Source organism: Colletotrichum scovillei (genome assembly GCF_011075155.1).
Source record: "Colletotrichum scovillei strain TJNH1 chromosome Unknown Contig00002, whole genome shotgun sequence".
In the NCBI taxonomy this organism is placed as follows: domain Eukaryota; kingdom Fungi; phylum Ascomycota; class Sordariomycetes; order Glomerellales; family Glomerellaceae; genus Colletotrichum; species Colletotrichum scovillei.
The window spans coordinates 2,894,744-2,911,315 of NW_023336260.1; the positions used below are offsets into that span (position 1 = coordinate 2,894,744).

Here is a 16,572-nt window from a genome sequence, read left to right on the forward strand (position 1 = left end):
ATGAAAGTATCACATAAGTTGACGGCAAGGGGATCGAGTCTAACAAGACATAGTAGCTGCTCTTCTTGGTCGAACTCCAGGGGTACCTTCGGGGAGATCGTCTTCACCTCTTTTCCTCACTCTTGCGGGCTTCATAGGTGCAGCCAAGGAACGCAGGTCCATTTTCACATGGCTTTCAGTCTCAACGCTCTTGGGCATACCTTCGTAGATTGACACCTGCATCAGCTGAGGAATCAGACAGGTATCGTGTTTGGCCATCTGACAGGCATAAGTTGTAGTGCCGAAAGTCTTTGAGGGCTACCTGACACGGGATCAGGACGATGATATAGACACCATCATACTTCACGAGACGTTCAGATGAAAGACATTCAGATGGAAGAGACGACCAATCGATCCAAAGTCTCGCCTGGGAGAAGAAGGCAGAAGTTGCATTGAAATGAGCATACTAACCATCCTTTCTAGAATCCATCTTATTGTTAGATTGTCTCATCCATCAGTGAGTCGGAAGGCTTCCAGAAAGGCTTTCAGAAGCCTGACGGGTCTCGTCGCTTCACTGCGATTTTAACCCCCCAAAGGGAAGCACGTCAATCATCACAACCCGCACGTGACAGAGACATTATTGATATTCCCCTAGTAGCACAGTAAACCTCGAACCGGCGATTATATGTCACCCTGCGCCTAAGTATACAGCATCTGATAAATATCCCGCAATATAAAGATGCCAGAAAAAAAGTCCTTGCTGGGTATTTTCCCCGATGCGAACCAAAATGAAAAACGAACCACGCTATGCAGCCTAAAGACCACCATATTTCTTCTTCTCCTTCTTGTACTTCTTCTTGCAAAAGATCTAGTTGTTCCCCTTCACGAGCCCCTCGTAATGTTTGGCCCCGTACCGATACCCGTCAGCGTCCGGACGAACCAGTGCGCCCAGCTCTCCGTCTCGAGCGTCGCCTTGAGCTCCTCAGCGCGCTTCTCCACGTCCTCGACCTGTCTCTCAAATAGCCTGACGCCATCCTCAACGTCGTCCACCTTGCTCACGAGCCCGTTGATTTCGTACTCGAGCCGTGCCACGAGGACCTCGACCTCCTTAATGGCCTCGGTGATGTGCGCGCGCTCTTCGGCAATGAGCTCCGTCGAGCTCTGCTTGACGCGGTGGTAGGCCTCGCTGAGCTGGTAGTAGAGGTTTTGCAAGTCCTCTTGCTCGCGGCCATAGTGCTCGTCGAGGGCGTCTACGGCCTTGACCTTTGACTCGACCCAGGGGTTGACCTCGCGCTTGATGGTGGCGATGGAATCGTACAGGCTTCGAGCGAACTCGGCCAGGCTGGCCTGCTGCTGCAGCGCATCGGCGGTAGAGAAGTGCTTGTCGTCATAGAGCTCAGTGATCTCCTCCCATCTGAGAACCGCTTCTTCGGCATCTCCAAATGACAGCCGCCGAGGCCAACGGGCTTCGTTCAAAGGATGCTTATACCTGAGTCTGGAGACAGCGACACTATGTCGCCGCTGGAGGAAGCTGACGGCCGTGTTGCTGGTTCGTTCTGCTTCAAAAGGGCCTTGGAGATCGGCCTCATCAACCACAGAGCCTGCCACCGATGTTTGTATCCGATCAGGCTCATCTTTGACTGGACCATTAGGAGGTGTTGAGAATTTCTCCGCCTCGACATGTGTCGAGCTTGGGTCTGACCCCTCGCGCGTAGACTTGGCAATCGTGGGAACCTTCTCAAGCTCCTGTGATGATTCCCTCAAGTCCTGAGCAGCTTCTGCCTCTCTCTTAAAGGCATTCAGGTACTCCTCCGGCTTGTTCTTCCACGTGAACGCCCTACCAACCATGACCGGAGACGACAACGTTGCCGAGGACTGCGCCAAAGCCGAGATGCCGGGAGCGCTGTTGTAGCCATTTTCACCAAAATCGTCTCTACTAGGCCGACTCGCGTGACCTCTTAGGCCAGTTCCAACGACATCTTTTATGCGCCCGAGGCCAGATTTGGCATCACTGACTCTGCCAGCAACCGATTTGAAGACTGTCTTCCTAAGCGCGTCTTTCTCTCCCGATCCTTCAACCACACTAACAGCTGAGGCAGGCGCCGGGGTTGAGTAAACACCAGGCGATTCTTCCTTTTGTCTCTGAAGCTCTTCTTCCAGCGGCAATGATTGTGTTCGTTTGCTAGACGGCGGTGCAACCTCATCCTTTCCGAAAAGTGGTTGCGCCACGTCTGTCGGCTTCTCTTGTAGTTCCGGCACTGCTCTCCTGGGCTTTCCGTACCAGAGCCATTTTGCGCGCTCGCCGTACGCAAGGGCAATGAACTTGTCTATGTCTACCGTTTCGATATCAGCTATGCCGGCCTTGTCTTTCCCGCCGACCATGCCGATGACGAGCTCGCCCCTTTTCCCGCCGATTTCGGCGACGGTCGACTTGACTGCCTTCTGCACGCCCCAGCCCTCACCGGCAGCAGCTTTTGCCGTGACAGAATGAAGCTTGAGGATTGTCGGACGATCCAGCCGTCTCGTCCGCTCAAGCTTGTACGCCTTCTGGAAGTACCCAATGCCCCTTTTTGTGCTTTCAATGTCAAAGACGTCCTTGGACACAGGTGCACCATAGTAGTGCAGTCGATTCCTGGCGCCCATCAGTAGTCCAAGCAGGGCTGCCGTTGTCGTTGGACCCAAGATACCGTCTGTGGGCTCAACATTGTAGCACTCGGCTCCAATCTCTGTCCACCAATTTCCGATAGACTCTTCAGTCTTGTCGCAAAGTAAACCGTCAATGTATTCCATGTCCAGTTTCCCGAACATGAAGAGAGAGACTTGGCACAATTTGACAAGCTCCACTGCCGACTGGGTAAAGGGGACCTTCTCGCTTGTCCTGTAGAGCTGGTAAAATTTGGCCTGGGTTGCAGGTGTGGGGTCTGAAAGATTCATGCCAGATCGGCCAGAGCATCCCAGTCGCTTGAGGTTCTCGTTGACGATGAAGGCCTGACGATGGGTGCGGATATCGCCCTCGGGTACGGGTATGACTGTCAGAGCTGAGGGGAAGCTGCTGAGATTCGTGACCATCACGTCCCCCAGCGGCGTTTCCTTCGGGCGGGCATGGTACTGATGGATGGCCTTGAAGTAGAATCGCAAGCGGTCGGACCATACGCTCTCGTCCGCAGGGACGGCCAGCACCCCAACAACGACCTGATGCTTCGGGTCACCCGTGTATGTGACAATGACCAGCGTTGGCGATTTCCGCGAACATGCCCATTGTTCGACCAAGTATAACTCGTATCCCTGTAAGATTCCTCGTCGCTCGAGGACCGTGACCGCCGGATCGCTTTCTAGGTATCTTGGGGACTATTAGCGCGCGGGCTTGTCTCGAGGTCGGGGACAGGAGAGCTCACCTAAAGGCTACAGGGTCGGCGAATACCCATTTCCTCTTCGTCGTCGGCAAGGGGGACGGTGTCGCGGGTTCGGTAGAGGCCTCCTTTCGCGCCTCAAGTGGCAAGGGCGTGCCCAGGGGAGAAGGCCCGTTGGCGCCTCGCTGAGAGGCGACTCTCGCCAGCGTCAGTTCCTCCTCGCGATGCATTCGCGGGTCGTTGACGGGAAAGGGAAAGCGGAATGACATCTCCATTTGCAGGAGTGCGGCGGTGAAACTCGGTGCATCGACGAGACTTTTGGAGGCGCCTGCGACTATCTCCAAGACGAAGAAGTCATAGTCGTCGTAATCGCTCGTCTAAAGGGGGTTTCTGCGCAATCAAAGAAATGTCCAGCGGATGCTCTGCCTGTGACTAGAGGGAGGAGGGCGTATTCGTCGGGTTGCTTCGTTGGTGCTTCGAATGTTCTCCCACTTCGATCGATAGGTTGTGTCTTTCTTTCTGTTCGGAGGGCTGGTCGGCATGTGACGCAATGTCCTACCGTCGCTGTCGTGGTTTGGCGTTGGTTGATTGGGCCGGGAGCTGTATAACCAGTACTGAAAGAAGGGTAGCACGAAACCTATCGAGCGGTACTGCGGTAGGCGCTAACATTCCCCGTCCCCACGTCTGTAATGACCCAGATCTGCCGAGCTAACCCCCCCTGCCCCCCATGCTTTCAGGCCTCCCCTCGCTAAACCATCGCTCGAATTCCCGGGCCGCTGTTTCGCCGGCAGGTCGATCCAGTGCTACAAGGCCGGGACACTGTTACACTGACAGCGGCTACAGCAGGCACGGTGTACTGGAATGGAGGTTCCAAGATACCCCAAGGCGCAAGATAGGTGCGGGTGCTCGCCTGACGCTTCATCAGTGAACCCGCCAGCCGAGGGACCTTAGCTTCCATTATCGGTGACGGCCAAGTAGGTCTGTGCCTACCTCAACCTCATCCTTCAACCTCCAAAGCAGGACCATCGGACCACCAAACCTGCGCCGTGAACCCCCTCCCGACAAACAGTAAGAGCAGTCCTCCCATCACCAAGCCGAGCTTTTGTGGGGAGCCTGTAGCCATGATCTTCCCGTCATAATCTCCCGAATCTCGAGCTACACGCAAGCAAACATACCATACATTCGCTCACTTATCACGACATACGGATATACCCTCCTCTCCTCCCGCATCCAGCCACCACCATGGCAGAACAAAACCCCATGGTCACCCTCCAGGCGGAGCTCTCGCGCTTCCGCAGAGCGACACTTAACTCAGCCGTCAAAGACACCGACAAGCTTCTCGAACTCCTCATCCAGGCGAGGGAGCAAGTTGCCAATGGTATGTCACTTGCCCCGCTCCATGCTGCCGTCACAGGTCGTGTGCTCACAGTGATACCGCACCCCAGATCCGCACCGGGCAGGCTTGACGATGGCCAAGCTACAGAACCCCGTTACTGCGGGGTTTGATGCAATCAACAACGACTTGAAAGAGGTTTCAAAAGCCCAGAAGATATATGGCAAGGCCCTTGATAAGGTATGCGTCCAAGGAACTATCTACTATCTCCCGTCACAGAACGAGCCTCGACTTATACCCGTTTCTATAGTCATTCCCCCTCCGACCGCTCTCGACAGACTACGATGCTATGGCCGCGTATCCCTCCTTAATCAACCGCGCTGTAGCGATGCACATGCTCCGCGAGGGCCAATTCAGCGTGGCGTCGACTTTCCTCCGCGAAGCCCACGAGCGACCTCCGCCACTTTCCGCCAACAACCCAGCCCTCGATGCGGATATACACTCTCTTCAGTCTCAGGAGCTGCAGGACAAGTTTGCGAGCATGTACAAGATCCTCAACGAGCTCAAGAACCGGAACCTCGTTCCAGCTATAGAGTGGGCACGCCTCAACAGCGACGAGCTCGAAGCCCGCGGTTCCAACCTCGAGTTCGAACTCAGCAAGCTTCAGTTCGTCTGGCTCTTCAAGGGTCCCGAAGTCAACGGACTTCCGGACGACGAGCGCAACGGCCGGATAGGCGCCCTTGCCTATGCACAAAGACACTTTGGCCGTTTCCAGACTCGCCATATCAAGGAGATCCAGCAGCTGTCTTGCGCCATGGTCTACGCATCCAACATCGGCCAGTCGCCATACGCCAACATCTTCGAGACATCTGCCGCTTTTGACGACGTTGCCCTGTCCTTTACGCGCGAGTTCTGTTCTCTCCTTGGCCTCTCCGCCGAATCACCACTCTACGTCGCTGCTACCGCTGGCGCCATCGCCCTGCCCCAGCTCATAAAGTACACAACATACGTAAAAGCTAAGCGAACTGAATGGACGACGGAAAGCGAACTCGCATTCGAAACGCCGCTACCTCGCAGCATGATCTACCACCCCATTTTCGTCTGCCCCGTGAGCAAAGAGCAAACAACAGAGCAGAACCCGCCAATGATGCTGCCTTGCGGCCACGTCATCTGCAAAGAGTCACTCCAGCGCCTGACTAAGGGCTCCCGCTTCAAGTGTCCATACTGCCCCAACGAAGGCCACATCAAAGATGCTCGGGAGATTAAGTTGTAGGACGAATTGGGCTTCGAGTTGGAGGATAGATGTGAACATTACAAACATCTCATCAATGCACTGCTCTTTTCATGGCGGAAGACGTGCAAGACACAGTGGCCTACATTGTCACTTGCTTGTTAGGCGAGATGAGTAGGTCTGGTACCAGGACGACAGGCGTTGTGGGTTGACGTTTCGACGGGTAAAGCTTCCCTCAATCACGGCGGGGCAGGTCACTTCATTCGTTTATTTTGGGTGGCGTTAGGTTTCGGATTGCAATCATGTTTGGTACAGCGATTCGGGCTACTTTTTGAGCAAGTAGGATAGAGCGAGCGTAAATGCAAACGCATGTCAAATATGTGATCAGTTCCGGTGGTATTGGTGTTTGGTTTGCACAACTTGACGAATGCCGAGTCATCTGGGATGGCGGCTAACATCTCATGGCAAGGCCCCATCCAGAGCATGTGGCCTCACAGAGAGCAGAAATCGAGCAGTCTTTCTTGGGTGGAACAATGGCTTTCATCATGGTATTTGAATTACCTCATGCTAACGCTAAGTTACACTAAGGAAAGGTATTTTATTGCATCTCGGGCCCCAAGGCGACGTAGATACGTATAGGAAGTCAAAGCCTTTCCGGCTGCTCCCGGAACCATCGTGATATCCCAGACGGGATCTCGCCGCCAGTGCGACTCTTTACGTAGAAACAGATCCATAACTCCGCCATGTAGGGCCAGTCTTCTTCATCCTCGCTGGATGTGGAGAGAGATCAAGCATCGTCAACGCCATACAGTGTGTGTCACACAATAAAGTCAATAAAAAAAGTGAAGAAAAAAGTAACAGCCGATGTTGGGGAATCTCAATCAGTCCAACACGCGCCCGGCCCCGCGTGTCCACCGTTCCGTCCGCCTACGATCCCGTATTGGGGTTTTTTGTTGGGATAAGAAAGGTGGCGTTGTTTCGTTAAGTCATTTCTTTGTACAATCGAGCGGTATCTCTTTGATCGTGCATTGCCTCGTCGGGTCAAGCCAGCTCCACCCCTTCTTTAATCAATCGTCATTCTGCTCGCAATTTGCGGCTTGACATCCTGGAGGTTGATCGAGTTGAGGTCCTGGCTCTTCTCGAGATCGCGTGACGGCTTTCGCAGGTGGGTCTTCAGGCCGGCTCCAAAATTGCGCATGCAGACCACGCAATTGGCAATGGTGCAAATAATGAGGAGAATGGTGATGACGGTGAAGGCAGTGAGTGACTTGCGCACTGGCATGTACTGCTCGGCTGTGTGTGGTTGGTAGATACGGACGAGCTTGAAGATGAAGTAGCTCAAGCCGCCAAAGTAGAGGACGAGAACAGTGCCCATGCCGACCTTATTCTCGATTCTGGTGAACCATGCAGCCAAAAGCAAAATGGCGATGGTAATCGGAATCGCAGCAATGGTCAATCCGAATTCGGCGTCGGTGCGGGCGTTAACAATAACCAAGAACTGAACCGTGAAACCGAGGAAAAAGAAAAAATCGAATTTCAGGAGTGCGATATAAATCTAGATGTCATGTTAGCCATATCGAAACCAAGGTAAGCGATTCTGGTGACGTACCTGGTAGTGGAGGAAACGCTTCTTCATTCTGTAGTCGGCTCCTATAGTCTTCAGAATGTCCCAAGCAAAAACTTGGTAAAGCTTCCAGGCAGTCAAGGCCATGGTGATGGTTCCAAAAGCCAAGACGCAGGGGCTTGCAACCAAGTAAGGCTTGACGTCGGCCCACATGTCGTCGGTCGGGTCCCTCAAGGCATTGTTGTCCTTCAGCTGTTGCACAGCCTCCTCGATCTGTTCGACCTGGATGGCAGTGTAGACGAGTAAAGCGAGATTGGCGATGCACACTCCGATAACCTGAATGGTGTTCTTTGCCCGTAGCGCATCCCAGACGATAACCAATTCGTACAAGAATCCAAAGATGAAGAGCGTCAGGAACGTCGGAATCGTCCTTCTCGGCGAGTCGGTGGCATCCGTAGTATCTGTGTTTTGGTGAGGGTCCTGGTCGGTTAAACCAGTCTGGAATTTCCAGAAGACATAACTGCGTCGCTGTTAGCACCACTAAAGTCCCAATGCGACGGAGGATTGCCGGCTTACCACTCAAAGCCCAGGCAAAGCAGAGCCTGGACGAGGGTGATGAGGAAAAAGATTCTGGGCCATTTGGCACCCATGAAGCCGAAGCCGAGGGGACCACTGGCACCACTGCTGGGGCGCGATCCGTTCATTGTGGATGGAGCGAGACCTTCGCGAAAAGCGTAGCCTTGGTTGTTTGAAGTTTGCGGGGGGTTGTATTGCTGCTGGTATTGTTGCTGATACTGTTGAGCGTACTGGCGGGCGGCGAGTTCTTGGTCGAAGCCGGCAAAGTTCGGGTCACCGCCGAGCAGAGAACGGCGGGAGTCTAGCCTTGTAGCCAGATCGACGGTATTGGCGACTCCCCGGAAGGAGTCGATATGAGATGATGCTTAAAAGTGGTGGGAAAGCGTCGGATGAGAAGGGAGGCTGGGTGCGTGCGTGTTTGCGTGCCGGAAGGTACTGGACGTCGTGTGTCGGGTTGGACGATGGTGTGTGAGATGGCACACAAAGACGGGCGTCAGCGGCGGTAAGAGGGACAGTCGGATCGAATGAAAGTCCTTCTTTTGGGAGGAACTGGAGTAAGAGACTCAATGTGGTCTCGTCTCAATCGTGTGGTCAAGGGATAACGGTAGTGTGGAAAGCGAGTGGAGAGCGAGGGAGGACCCCGTCGGCGGGAAATTCGAGAGGGAATCAGGCGCGAATGATCAAAGGAGGAAAGTAAAAGAAAGGGAGAGGAGAGTGACGGGATTAAGTTTTGGATTTCCCTGAAGGACGTGACGGGTACGTAGTAAGGGTTTTTTTGGGTTTTTGGGTTTTGGTTGACAGCAAGGGGCAAAGCTGTTGGAGAAGGAGAGGATGCGAAGATGTTGTTGGTGCGAAGCTGAAACGGGATGAGGAGTTTGATCTGTTCAAAGACGGACAGGGCTCTTGTCTTTTTTTCCCCTTCTCCTGCTTCTTTCGCTGTCTCCGGGTTTGACAGGCGCAAGAATACGTAGTAACGTACGGAGTCGGTAGGGACCTGGCGGGAGGGGGGCGAAGGCAGCAGGCAACGGTACCTTGTGCGCAGCAAGAGAAAGCCCAGCGTCTAGGTACCTATCCGATTAAAGGTGAGGTGAGAGGTAAGGTAGGACGGAACACCACGGGCTTGGGGCTTGGGGCTTTCGGGGGGGCAGTGGTTGTGTGAACCGGGGTGTGCCAGGTGGAAAGAAAGATGCAGGTGCAGGTGCAGGAGCCACTGGAGCGTGAGCTGGCTGGCTGGGTCCGCTGGGAAGGAGGAGGAGGGGGGTGGAGTCCAAGAGACGCTAAGCGGCAGTGGAGCAAGGACCAAGGACCAAGGACCCAAAAGGACCAGAAGGGAAGGGGAGGGGAGGAGGAACCACGGGGGTAGAGACTGAGAGGAAGGACCTGAGCAGGGAAGGTCGTGGGCGGTGGACGACGCAAGACGGGAAGCGATGACAACCTTGGCAAGTTCTTCGGGAAAGGCGCAAGCGTGTGCCCGTACTGCGTAGTCAATGGTTCGAGTGAGTTTTGACAATGAGTGAATAGGGCAAAAGAGCGACGTTGTAAGGCGTGGATTGACGGAGGTTGTTGTTGTAGTAGTCTGTAAATGTGGGTGATGATGTTGGTATAAGTGGTGTTATTACCACCAAACCCAGGAAGAATGAGGGGCCAAGATTGCTATGGCGGCTCTTTTTCGAAAGTCAGATGCCGGATGTCTGTTCCAATTACTGCGTGCGTTGTAGCGCAGATGCGCGGTGAGGTAAGACGGTTCTTCCTTTAGCGTAGGAGGGCCGGGTCGGGGGCTTTCCAAGAAGTCTGTGTGGGATTCGATTCGTCCGACTGGGCGATCAACTGCTGGTTGATGGATTGAGGGTGGTCGAATGGATGGGTGGATGGATTCAACTCTGGCTCCTTCAGCAGCAGTGATGATGAGGTGGTGAGGTGAGACTCGAGAAAGGCGAGCGTGAGGTGTTGTCTTGAATTGAGAGGCGTGCAGCGTGCGTAGGCTGCAAGTAAGGCGGGTGGATGGTGGGTCGCCGGTGCGGTCTGGTCTGGCCGATAATGGATCGATCAGACACGGATTGAGTGGTTTGCCTGGGAAGATTTCCTTGGTATTACGGAGTTTGTATTATGTTGCGTGGTTGCAGGACTCGGCTGTTTCCTTTTCTCGTATTAGTGCTTTCTGACGGTCGACCGGTCGACAGTAGGTATTTCTCCAGGTCGTTTAGTGATTAGCCTTTAGGCGTTTGGCGATCAAGAGTGGAAGATGAAGAAGAAGATCCAAACCGAGAACCAAGGACGACGGGAGCATGTGAAGGATTCATAAAGTAAGGTAGGGATATGACAGCAGCAAGAGGCCTCAATCTTCATAGGTACCTACAGGATCCCAGGTAGGTGCATCTCTTCCATCGATTAATCCCGTATCTTTGGATTGCGTTAGCGCCGGCACAGCACAGCCAGAAAGACAGTGCCCTCAATTCAATCTCTCCGGACTTTTCTGCTAGTAACCGTACCTAGGTGCGCAGTACTGCGTACTCCGTCCACTAGGTACACTACGGATACCCGTCCACACCTCAGTAGGTGCCAGGCTTTCCCCCGATCCAATGCCACCTCGACCAAGGAGAGAGGCTGGCTCTTTCCAGGGACAGTAGGGCTGTGCAGAGAACCCGGGCTCCAGCTTGCAGCGGGCTGCGCCAGGAATAGGACCTGCTCGTGGAGATGGTGCGCCCAGCGGCCCTTAGTGTGGGTATCGACCGTATCGTGGACCGTCCACTTCTGTTAGTGCACAACCGAGCATGTACCGCACACAACATTGGATGACGGGCCGGGTGGCTGCCTCTTGCTCATGGCCGTGCTAACATTCGAGGACCGTGAGATACTTTGCTCTGGTGGGCCGCTTGCTGCAGACCTGCAAGTCAACCCGCTCTCGAAAAACACGCGACCCCGCTGCTTCTTCCCCGTTCTCCCCTGAACATGCACGACTTTATTGACAGCCAGCAACGGCCACGCTACCTTACCGTTCATTTACAACTGCTATCAGGGCAGTGTGCAGTAATTATGGGCCCGGAAAACTTCTGGGTAACAGTAGCATGCACTATTGTTGACATTGATTCGGAGTGTGTGATCTGTGGTCGTCATGATGGAGACAGTGTTGGTTGGATATCCGATCGAAAAGATGAGATGAGGCCTGGCTCACAGCCACATTCTCGCCAACCTTTTTTTCTTCTTCCCCTTGTTCTACTTCTAGTCCTTGACGCAAGACGCAAGACTGATCATCACTGGTCCTACCGTCCTAGATCATTCCCGGCCTCGAGACTGCCCAGCCGGACCACGCCGTGGCTTCCTCGGGCGGGTGATAGGCTCATCTGCGAACCGTCCCAGACGCCAGGCGCGCTTCTTTCCTGCCTTGGAAGTACCTACCTGCTTTAGTCTCAACCTTACCTAAGCTCAAGGTAGGTGCTGATTTCCCGGCGTTCCGTTGTCAAAGGGCTGAAGGGAAAGAGGCTGACCGCTCATGCCAGCTTTGCGACCAAAATAACATCACACATGTCGATCGTGCATATGGCTGATTTGGATGTCGATTTTCCTGCCACCATCACGGTGTTTGGTTTTGCTTTGCTTTGCTATGTTTTGCTTTCATCTCACTCCGATTCCTGGCCCGTAGGCCGTAGGTATCCCGAACCAACCATCAAAGCTTACGGCTTCTTCCGCTATGGATTCCCCGTTACGGAGTCTCAAAAAGCAATAATTCTCTGCAAAGCACTAAATAAGCGAAGGCAGAATACGCGTCTCTTGGGCTTTCGCTACAGATGCCAATACAGTTCACCGGTATCCCTACCAATTTACCTATTCACAGGTACGGATACTAACATGGACATGCAATCTCTGTGCGGACAATCCTCTGTTTGGATTTGAACGAGGCCTTTCCAAGAAGGACCGGATGGCTCGCTTTCTATCCATACCTGTACTCCGTACCCGCTGCCCTCATTCCCGGCGCCGCCAAAGTCTTCAAGGCGTGCTACGTCAGTTCGACCCAATTCAAGGACCGTCATCTCCACGACCCGTCCGCCATGCCACCGTTGCACTCCCGCACTCGCTACATCCCTCCCACGCTCATCAATGCCGCCCACGCCCACGCCCTCATCTCTGGACCCACGGCCTCCGATCCCAGAACCCCACTGGAACCCGTCCGTGAGCGCCGCCCCGAGAAATGTGCCATGATTACCTACGCACCCACGCATAGGGAGAGGATGATGATCGGCCTTGTGCAGTATTACGGATAATAATGCAGTGACGACAGGTTCGGCAGACACACAAGAAAAGCCGCTAAGCCACGCCGGCAACTTCATCGCGACACACCACGGTTTGAGGCTCAGTCAAACTGAACCACCATCGCGAAGACATTCTCTCACACTTAGACTCATACGCACAAACTTTCTCCAGACTCAAGTGAGAACGGATTTTTTGTCACCGTCTCGTCCGCTCAACCCTTCCTTGCCTTACGACCCCTCATGCACCTCTTATCTTTGCTGACGTCCTCCCGTCAATGCGTACGAAACAAGCTCCATGCTGGCTGAGCCGCGCAGCACACACAAACTGCCAGGCCTGCCAACTCTCTCGTCTTCATCCGAATTGTTGAAACAGCATCCCTCTCCTCCTTCCCCTTCAAAAACCCTGAGTTTGCTCAACTTTTTCAAGGGCGGCATAGCACGGCCAATGCTTGGCTTGATCATTCCCGCCGGAGCCCGTTCATCGCCTGTTCGTCAACTCACCCTGTCGCAGATCTAAACGAGTCAACAGAGCCCCAAGCTCTCGGGTGTGAGTTACTCGACAGAGTGAGGATTTACATCACTCTCCATGCCAGCGGGTGGTGGTGCTCGCGGTAGATCAACCGGCATTGCTTCCCCGGCCACCATCTTTAACGCAGCCGCGGTCTTCCTCATGGAGAGCACTTTGCATTCCAATAATTACATTCTATTTTCTGCGTCTTTCTTCTGCAAGGTATTAACCAGCCTTCAAAAGTCTAGACCTGACCGACTTTTCGAACGACTTTGATGATTGGTTTGGGGGCGAGAAAGGCCCAGTTGACAATCTCGCCTACTGGATTCCTCCGACGAACCTTTACGGGACGGGGGAATCTCGTTCAATTTCTCGATTCTATGTTTAACACATCCCGGAAAGAGCCCCGTTTCTTCGGTTTTCGTATACAGTACGAAAGGAGTCCTTCATTTTGTTATGTTCAATAACCCCCTGGTTTCTGGGGTAACATGGAAAGGCGGTCGACAACTCGACACGTCGACGCATTTCCAGCAATCCATTGCCCACTGCTCAAAAGCCATTGTGATACCCCGGTCGCAGAGAGTCATGTACGAATGCACAAAACCACGACTGAGCTACCGCGGCGTCTGTGGCATCAGAGAAAGGCACTCGCTTCACTGCAGCGAAGCACGTGGCCCTGGTCAAGCATGATTGCCCTCTGTGGGTGCTCTGTACGAGGTACACCAACTTTCTCAAATTCTTCGGATGATTTATTTAGCTTTCCCGAGGTCATCGTTGCCGACCAACTTGACCGATATTACTCTATCTATCTAAAGCTGATTAATCGAAGTCTATCAATTGGGGCTCGATGAACCGCAGACACAGAGCACGTAGCTACATATTCCCGGCTTATTCGAGGCAAACCGACGACTCGTGTCGGCTGCCTCTTGGCTCTAGCTCTTGTCCATTTCCCCCCAGATAAGGCTGTCCAAATGGCCACCCCACCCCTCGTCATCGGAACCCTGGCCTGTCGTCCACGAAGAACTATCGCGACATCACGTGGGAACCGGCGGGCAATCCGATATCTGGCGGGCTCTTTTTCCTTCCCCAAATCCACTCCCCGTCCACGTGCGAAAAGATAGTCCGCGCAGAAACTACTCCGTATGGATAATACCAGTGAACACTCACGCAAGATATTCTGAAACGTACCGGGTTTACCTTACGCCGTACGGCACCCCTCGGAGGTTGGACCTTGAGAGCCGAGCATATACCGACGCTTGGCTCCTCGGCGCCGAGCTCCTTCAGAAAACCGTCGTCAATAATCCACATGCTTTAGTAAGGTTAGGCAGATTTTCGAAGAATTGAGTCCAGGAGTTGTGAGGTCCTGCGGATACCTTGAAGGCCAAGACCGAATCCCGATGGTCATTCGGCTCCGGATTGCCGGCGACGACGACGACGGCCACGCGTTTTTTGACGTTTTCTGGAAAGGGTCTCTGACTAAAAGGGAGTTTTGTTGTCGTTCCGTTATGGCCAGGGAAGGTTTGACTAAGATGGCTCCAGGAATGGGCTCCCGAGTTCCCAACCACCTGGTGACATGTTACTGCGATTCGCCTAAAAGGGCGAGGGGGACGGGGCCCGCGGGTCTTTTTTGTTTGATTGTCCTCTGGTGCATTGGCTTCTTTTGCCAGGTTTGCCGTTGCTGACCTATCAAAGCATTTGATTTTGAGGGTTGGTGATTTGGGAGAATGTTTTGAAGTTTGGCCACTTGAGAGTGAGCTGATATCCTTTATCATGGAAAGATGTAGGCTAGCCGTCTTCATAGCTTGTCTTTACGCAGTTTGATATACAGGCATTAGTTACTTGAAGAATATGGAATTCTTGACGCCAGATGCGGGTACTCTTGCTATCGAGTTGTTATAACTTCACCATGGTGACAAACACTGGATGTCGCCTTTACTAACAACACGGTACACATCTGAATTTCCTCAGTAGCCATGGACAGGAAGTGGTGATCGAATGTCAAAACTTTACCGCCCCGACGTCAATTCAAAGTGTGCCCTCTCGTAGTCTTACGATAAGAGAGAAGCAGCATCTTAACAATGTCGCTCTGGGAAAAGTTAACACCGTTTTATGTTGGACGTCCCGAACTGAGAATCAAGCCAAGAGCCTCGTTGCTAGATCGCAGCTTCGTCCGGTGCAATGAACAAAAGTTGAATAACCCTGTTTGTCAACTCAAATTGGGTTGCATTCGTACACGAATGAGCTCATGCAAAACGACATCTGGATCGGATGGAAGTATTTAGAACAGATGAATAAGGAGATCTCTAGTACTATGCGGGCTTTTGGTCATTAAAGACGAGATCCTGGGTGGACTATGGATCAGAGACACACCCTCCTGATGGTTGTGGCAGTGGCCTCAGATCTCAAGTTGAAAGCCATGAGTACACAACAGCCTAATCCGTATGATGATCTTCTCATAACCTCCATTTCCTCAGCTGCATCGAACTTGCCAACGAAGAACTTCACCATGAGAGCATGCGTCACGCTGACTGACGATTAGACAATGAGAAGCCGCCTACAGGATATGAGCAACCAATGTTGAGTTTGCTTGTTGGCTAACTCTTCTATAGCTACCCGGACAGAAAGCCCATTATGATGTGGCTTCTGTATCGATCGTTGACGTGAATCCGGAATTTTATCATCCATTTGCCAGGGTACATAGGTAAAGCCTGAAAGTCGTGAGGGTAGTTCTTCTCATTGATAGGACTTGTTTCCAGTCCCCCTTTGTATTATACACGAAGCCCCGGTTTGCGGGTCGTTGCTTCAAAAGTACATCCGAATAGGTCACGTCTCCCCAAGCTTTGCGCAAGCTTGCGACGCGATGTTCCCCCTCCACGTCCCCCGTCCCTATCTCATCCTGAGATGTTGTTGCGTCATGGCATATGCTACAAAGAGCAAGAAGCCAGCCTCCGCGAGGCTGCCCTTGCTCTGTCGATGCTCTTTCTCTCCGTGTCTCCTTTATCATGATTCTTCCGTTTCAAGACCCATCATGACTGGTGCTTATTCGCGGACACTCCATTTCGTTTTGACAAAAAACTTAGAACATGCCACCGCCCATACCGCCGCCGCCTCTCTTCTGGCTCTCGTTCTGCATCACCTCGGAGGCCTTCATGTGCGCCTCAAAGAACTTTGCGGCGCAGCGGTCGAGGCAGACGGACTCGCCCTTGTTGAGGTCGCCCTCGCGGTAGTCGGGGAGGCACTTGGTTTGGCAGATCTTGGTCAGGCTATGACGCGCATGTCAGCTACAGTCGTTTCGAAGAGATCCTTCTTCCTCCCAAAATTTTATCCTCTATGCGTCCGCTTCGCTCTGAGGTTTCAAAAGGCTTGAATGCTTCGAAAGGGTGTTCCCCAGGAAAGGGGGGTTGTCGATGGTGACGTACCGGTTGTGCATATCAGCCAGCAGACGCATCTCCTGCTCAGCCATGGCGATCTTCTCGTCCGAAGACAGCTTGGGGCGGCCCATTCCGAAGAAAGACATATTGGCGGTTTGTGGTTTTGGGGTTTCTAATAAATTATAGAGAGCGAGGTGATGATGGTCCGGCAGCGAGGCTCGTAGGATGCGACGGAAACGATTATTGACTTGCGGATAGCTTTGGTTGCTTGACGTCGCAGAGTCGAGATTTTACGAAGAGCTCCTTTGCCTTATCTTATCGCGCGTCAGCTACCCGTATGCGCCTGGGGCAATTCCGCTTGTCCCGTCTGGCTGCGTGAGGTACCTACGCAAGAGTCGGCCCCCGCTTTGAAG

General features: G+C 53.2%; 3 protein-coding genes across 3 annotated transcripts; 1 reads left to right on the forward strand and 2 right to left on the reverse strand.

Annotated features, from left to right (window-relative positions):
- Positions 1-627: 627 nt before the first annotated feature.
- Positions 628-3,899, reverse strand: HER10_EVM0006039 (uncharacterized protein). The gene is made up of 2 exons (XM_035475637.1): positions 3,375-3,899; positions 628-3,319 (listed from the first exon to the last, which is right to left on the reverse strand). Exons 1-2 carry the CDS (start codon positions 3,602-3,604, stop codon positions 862-864), a joined length of 2,688 nt encoding a protein of 895 aa, XP_035337255.1. The 5' UTR covers positions 3,605-3,899; the 3' UTR covers positions 628-861.
- A 283-nt stretch (positions 3,900-4,182) lies between these two features.
- On the forward strand, positions 4,183-6,272 carry HER10_EVM0007411 (uncharacterized protein). Its single transcript, XM_035476968.1, has 3 exons — positions 4,183-4,707; positions 4,775-4,902; positions 4,973-6,272. Exons 1-3 carry the CDS (start codon positions 4,572-4,574, stop codon positions 5,933-5,935), a joined length of 1,227 nt encoding a protein of 408 aa, XP_035337365.1. The 5' UTR covers positions 4,183-4,571; the 3' UTR covers positions 5,936-6,272.
- Positions 6,273-6,956: 684 nt separating this feature from the next.
- On the reverse strand, positions 6,957-16,305 carry HER10_EVM0001199 (uncharacterized protein; the record flags this gene model as incomplete). Its single annotated transcript, XM_035470954.1, has 5 exons — positions 6,957-7,448; positions 7,503-7,977; positions 8,034-8,397; positions 15,879-16,051; positions 16,208-16,305. The coding sequence occupies 5 exons, from the start codon at positions 16,303-16,305 to the stop codon at positions 6,957-6,959; spliced, it is 1,602 nt and encodes a 533-aa protein (XP_035336870.1).
- Positions 16,306-16,572: the final 267 nt, after the last annotated feature.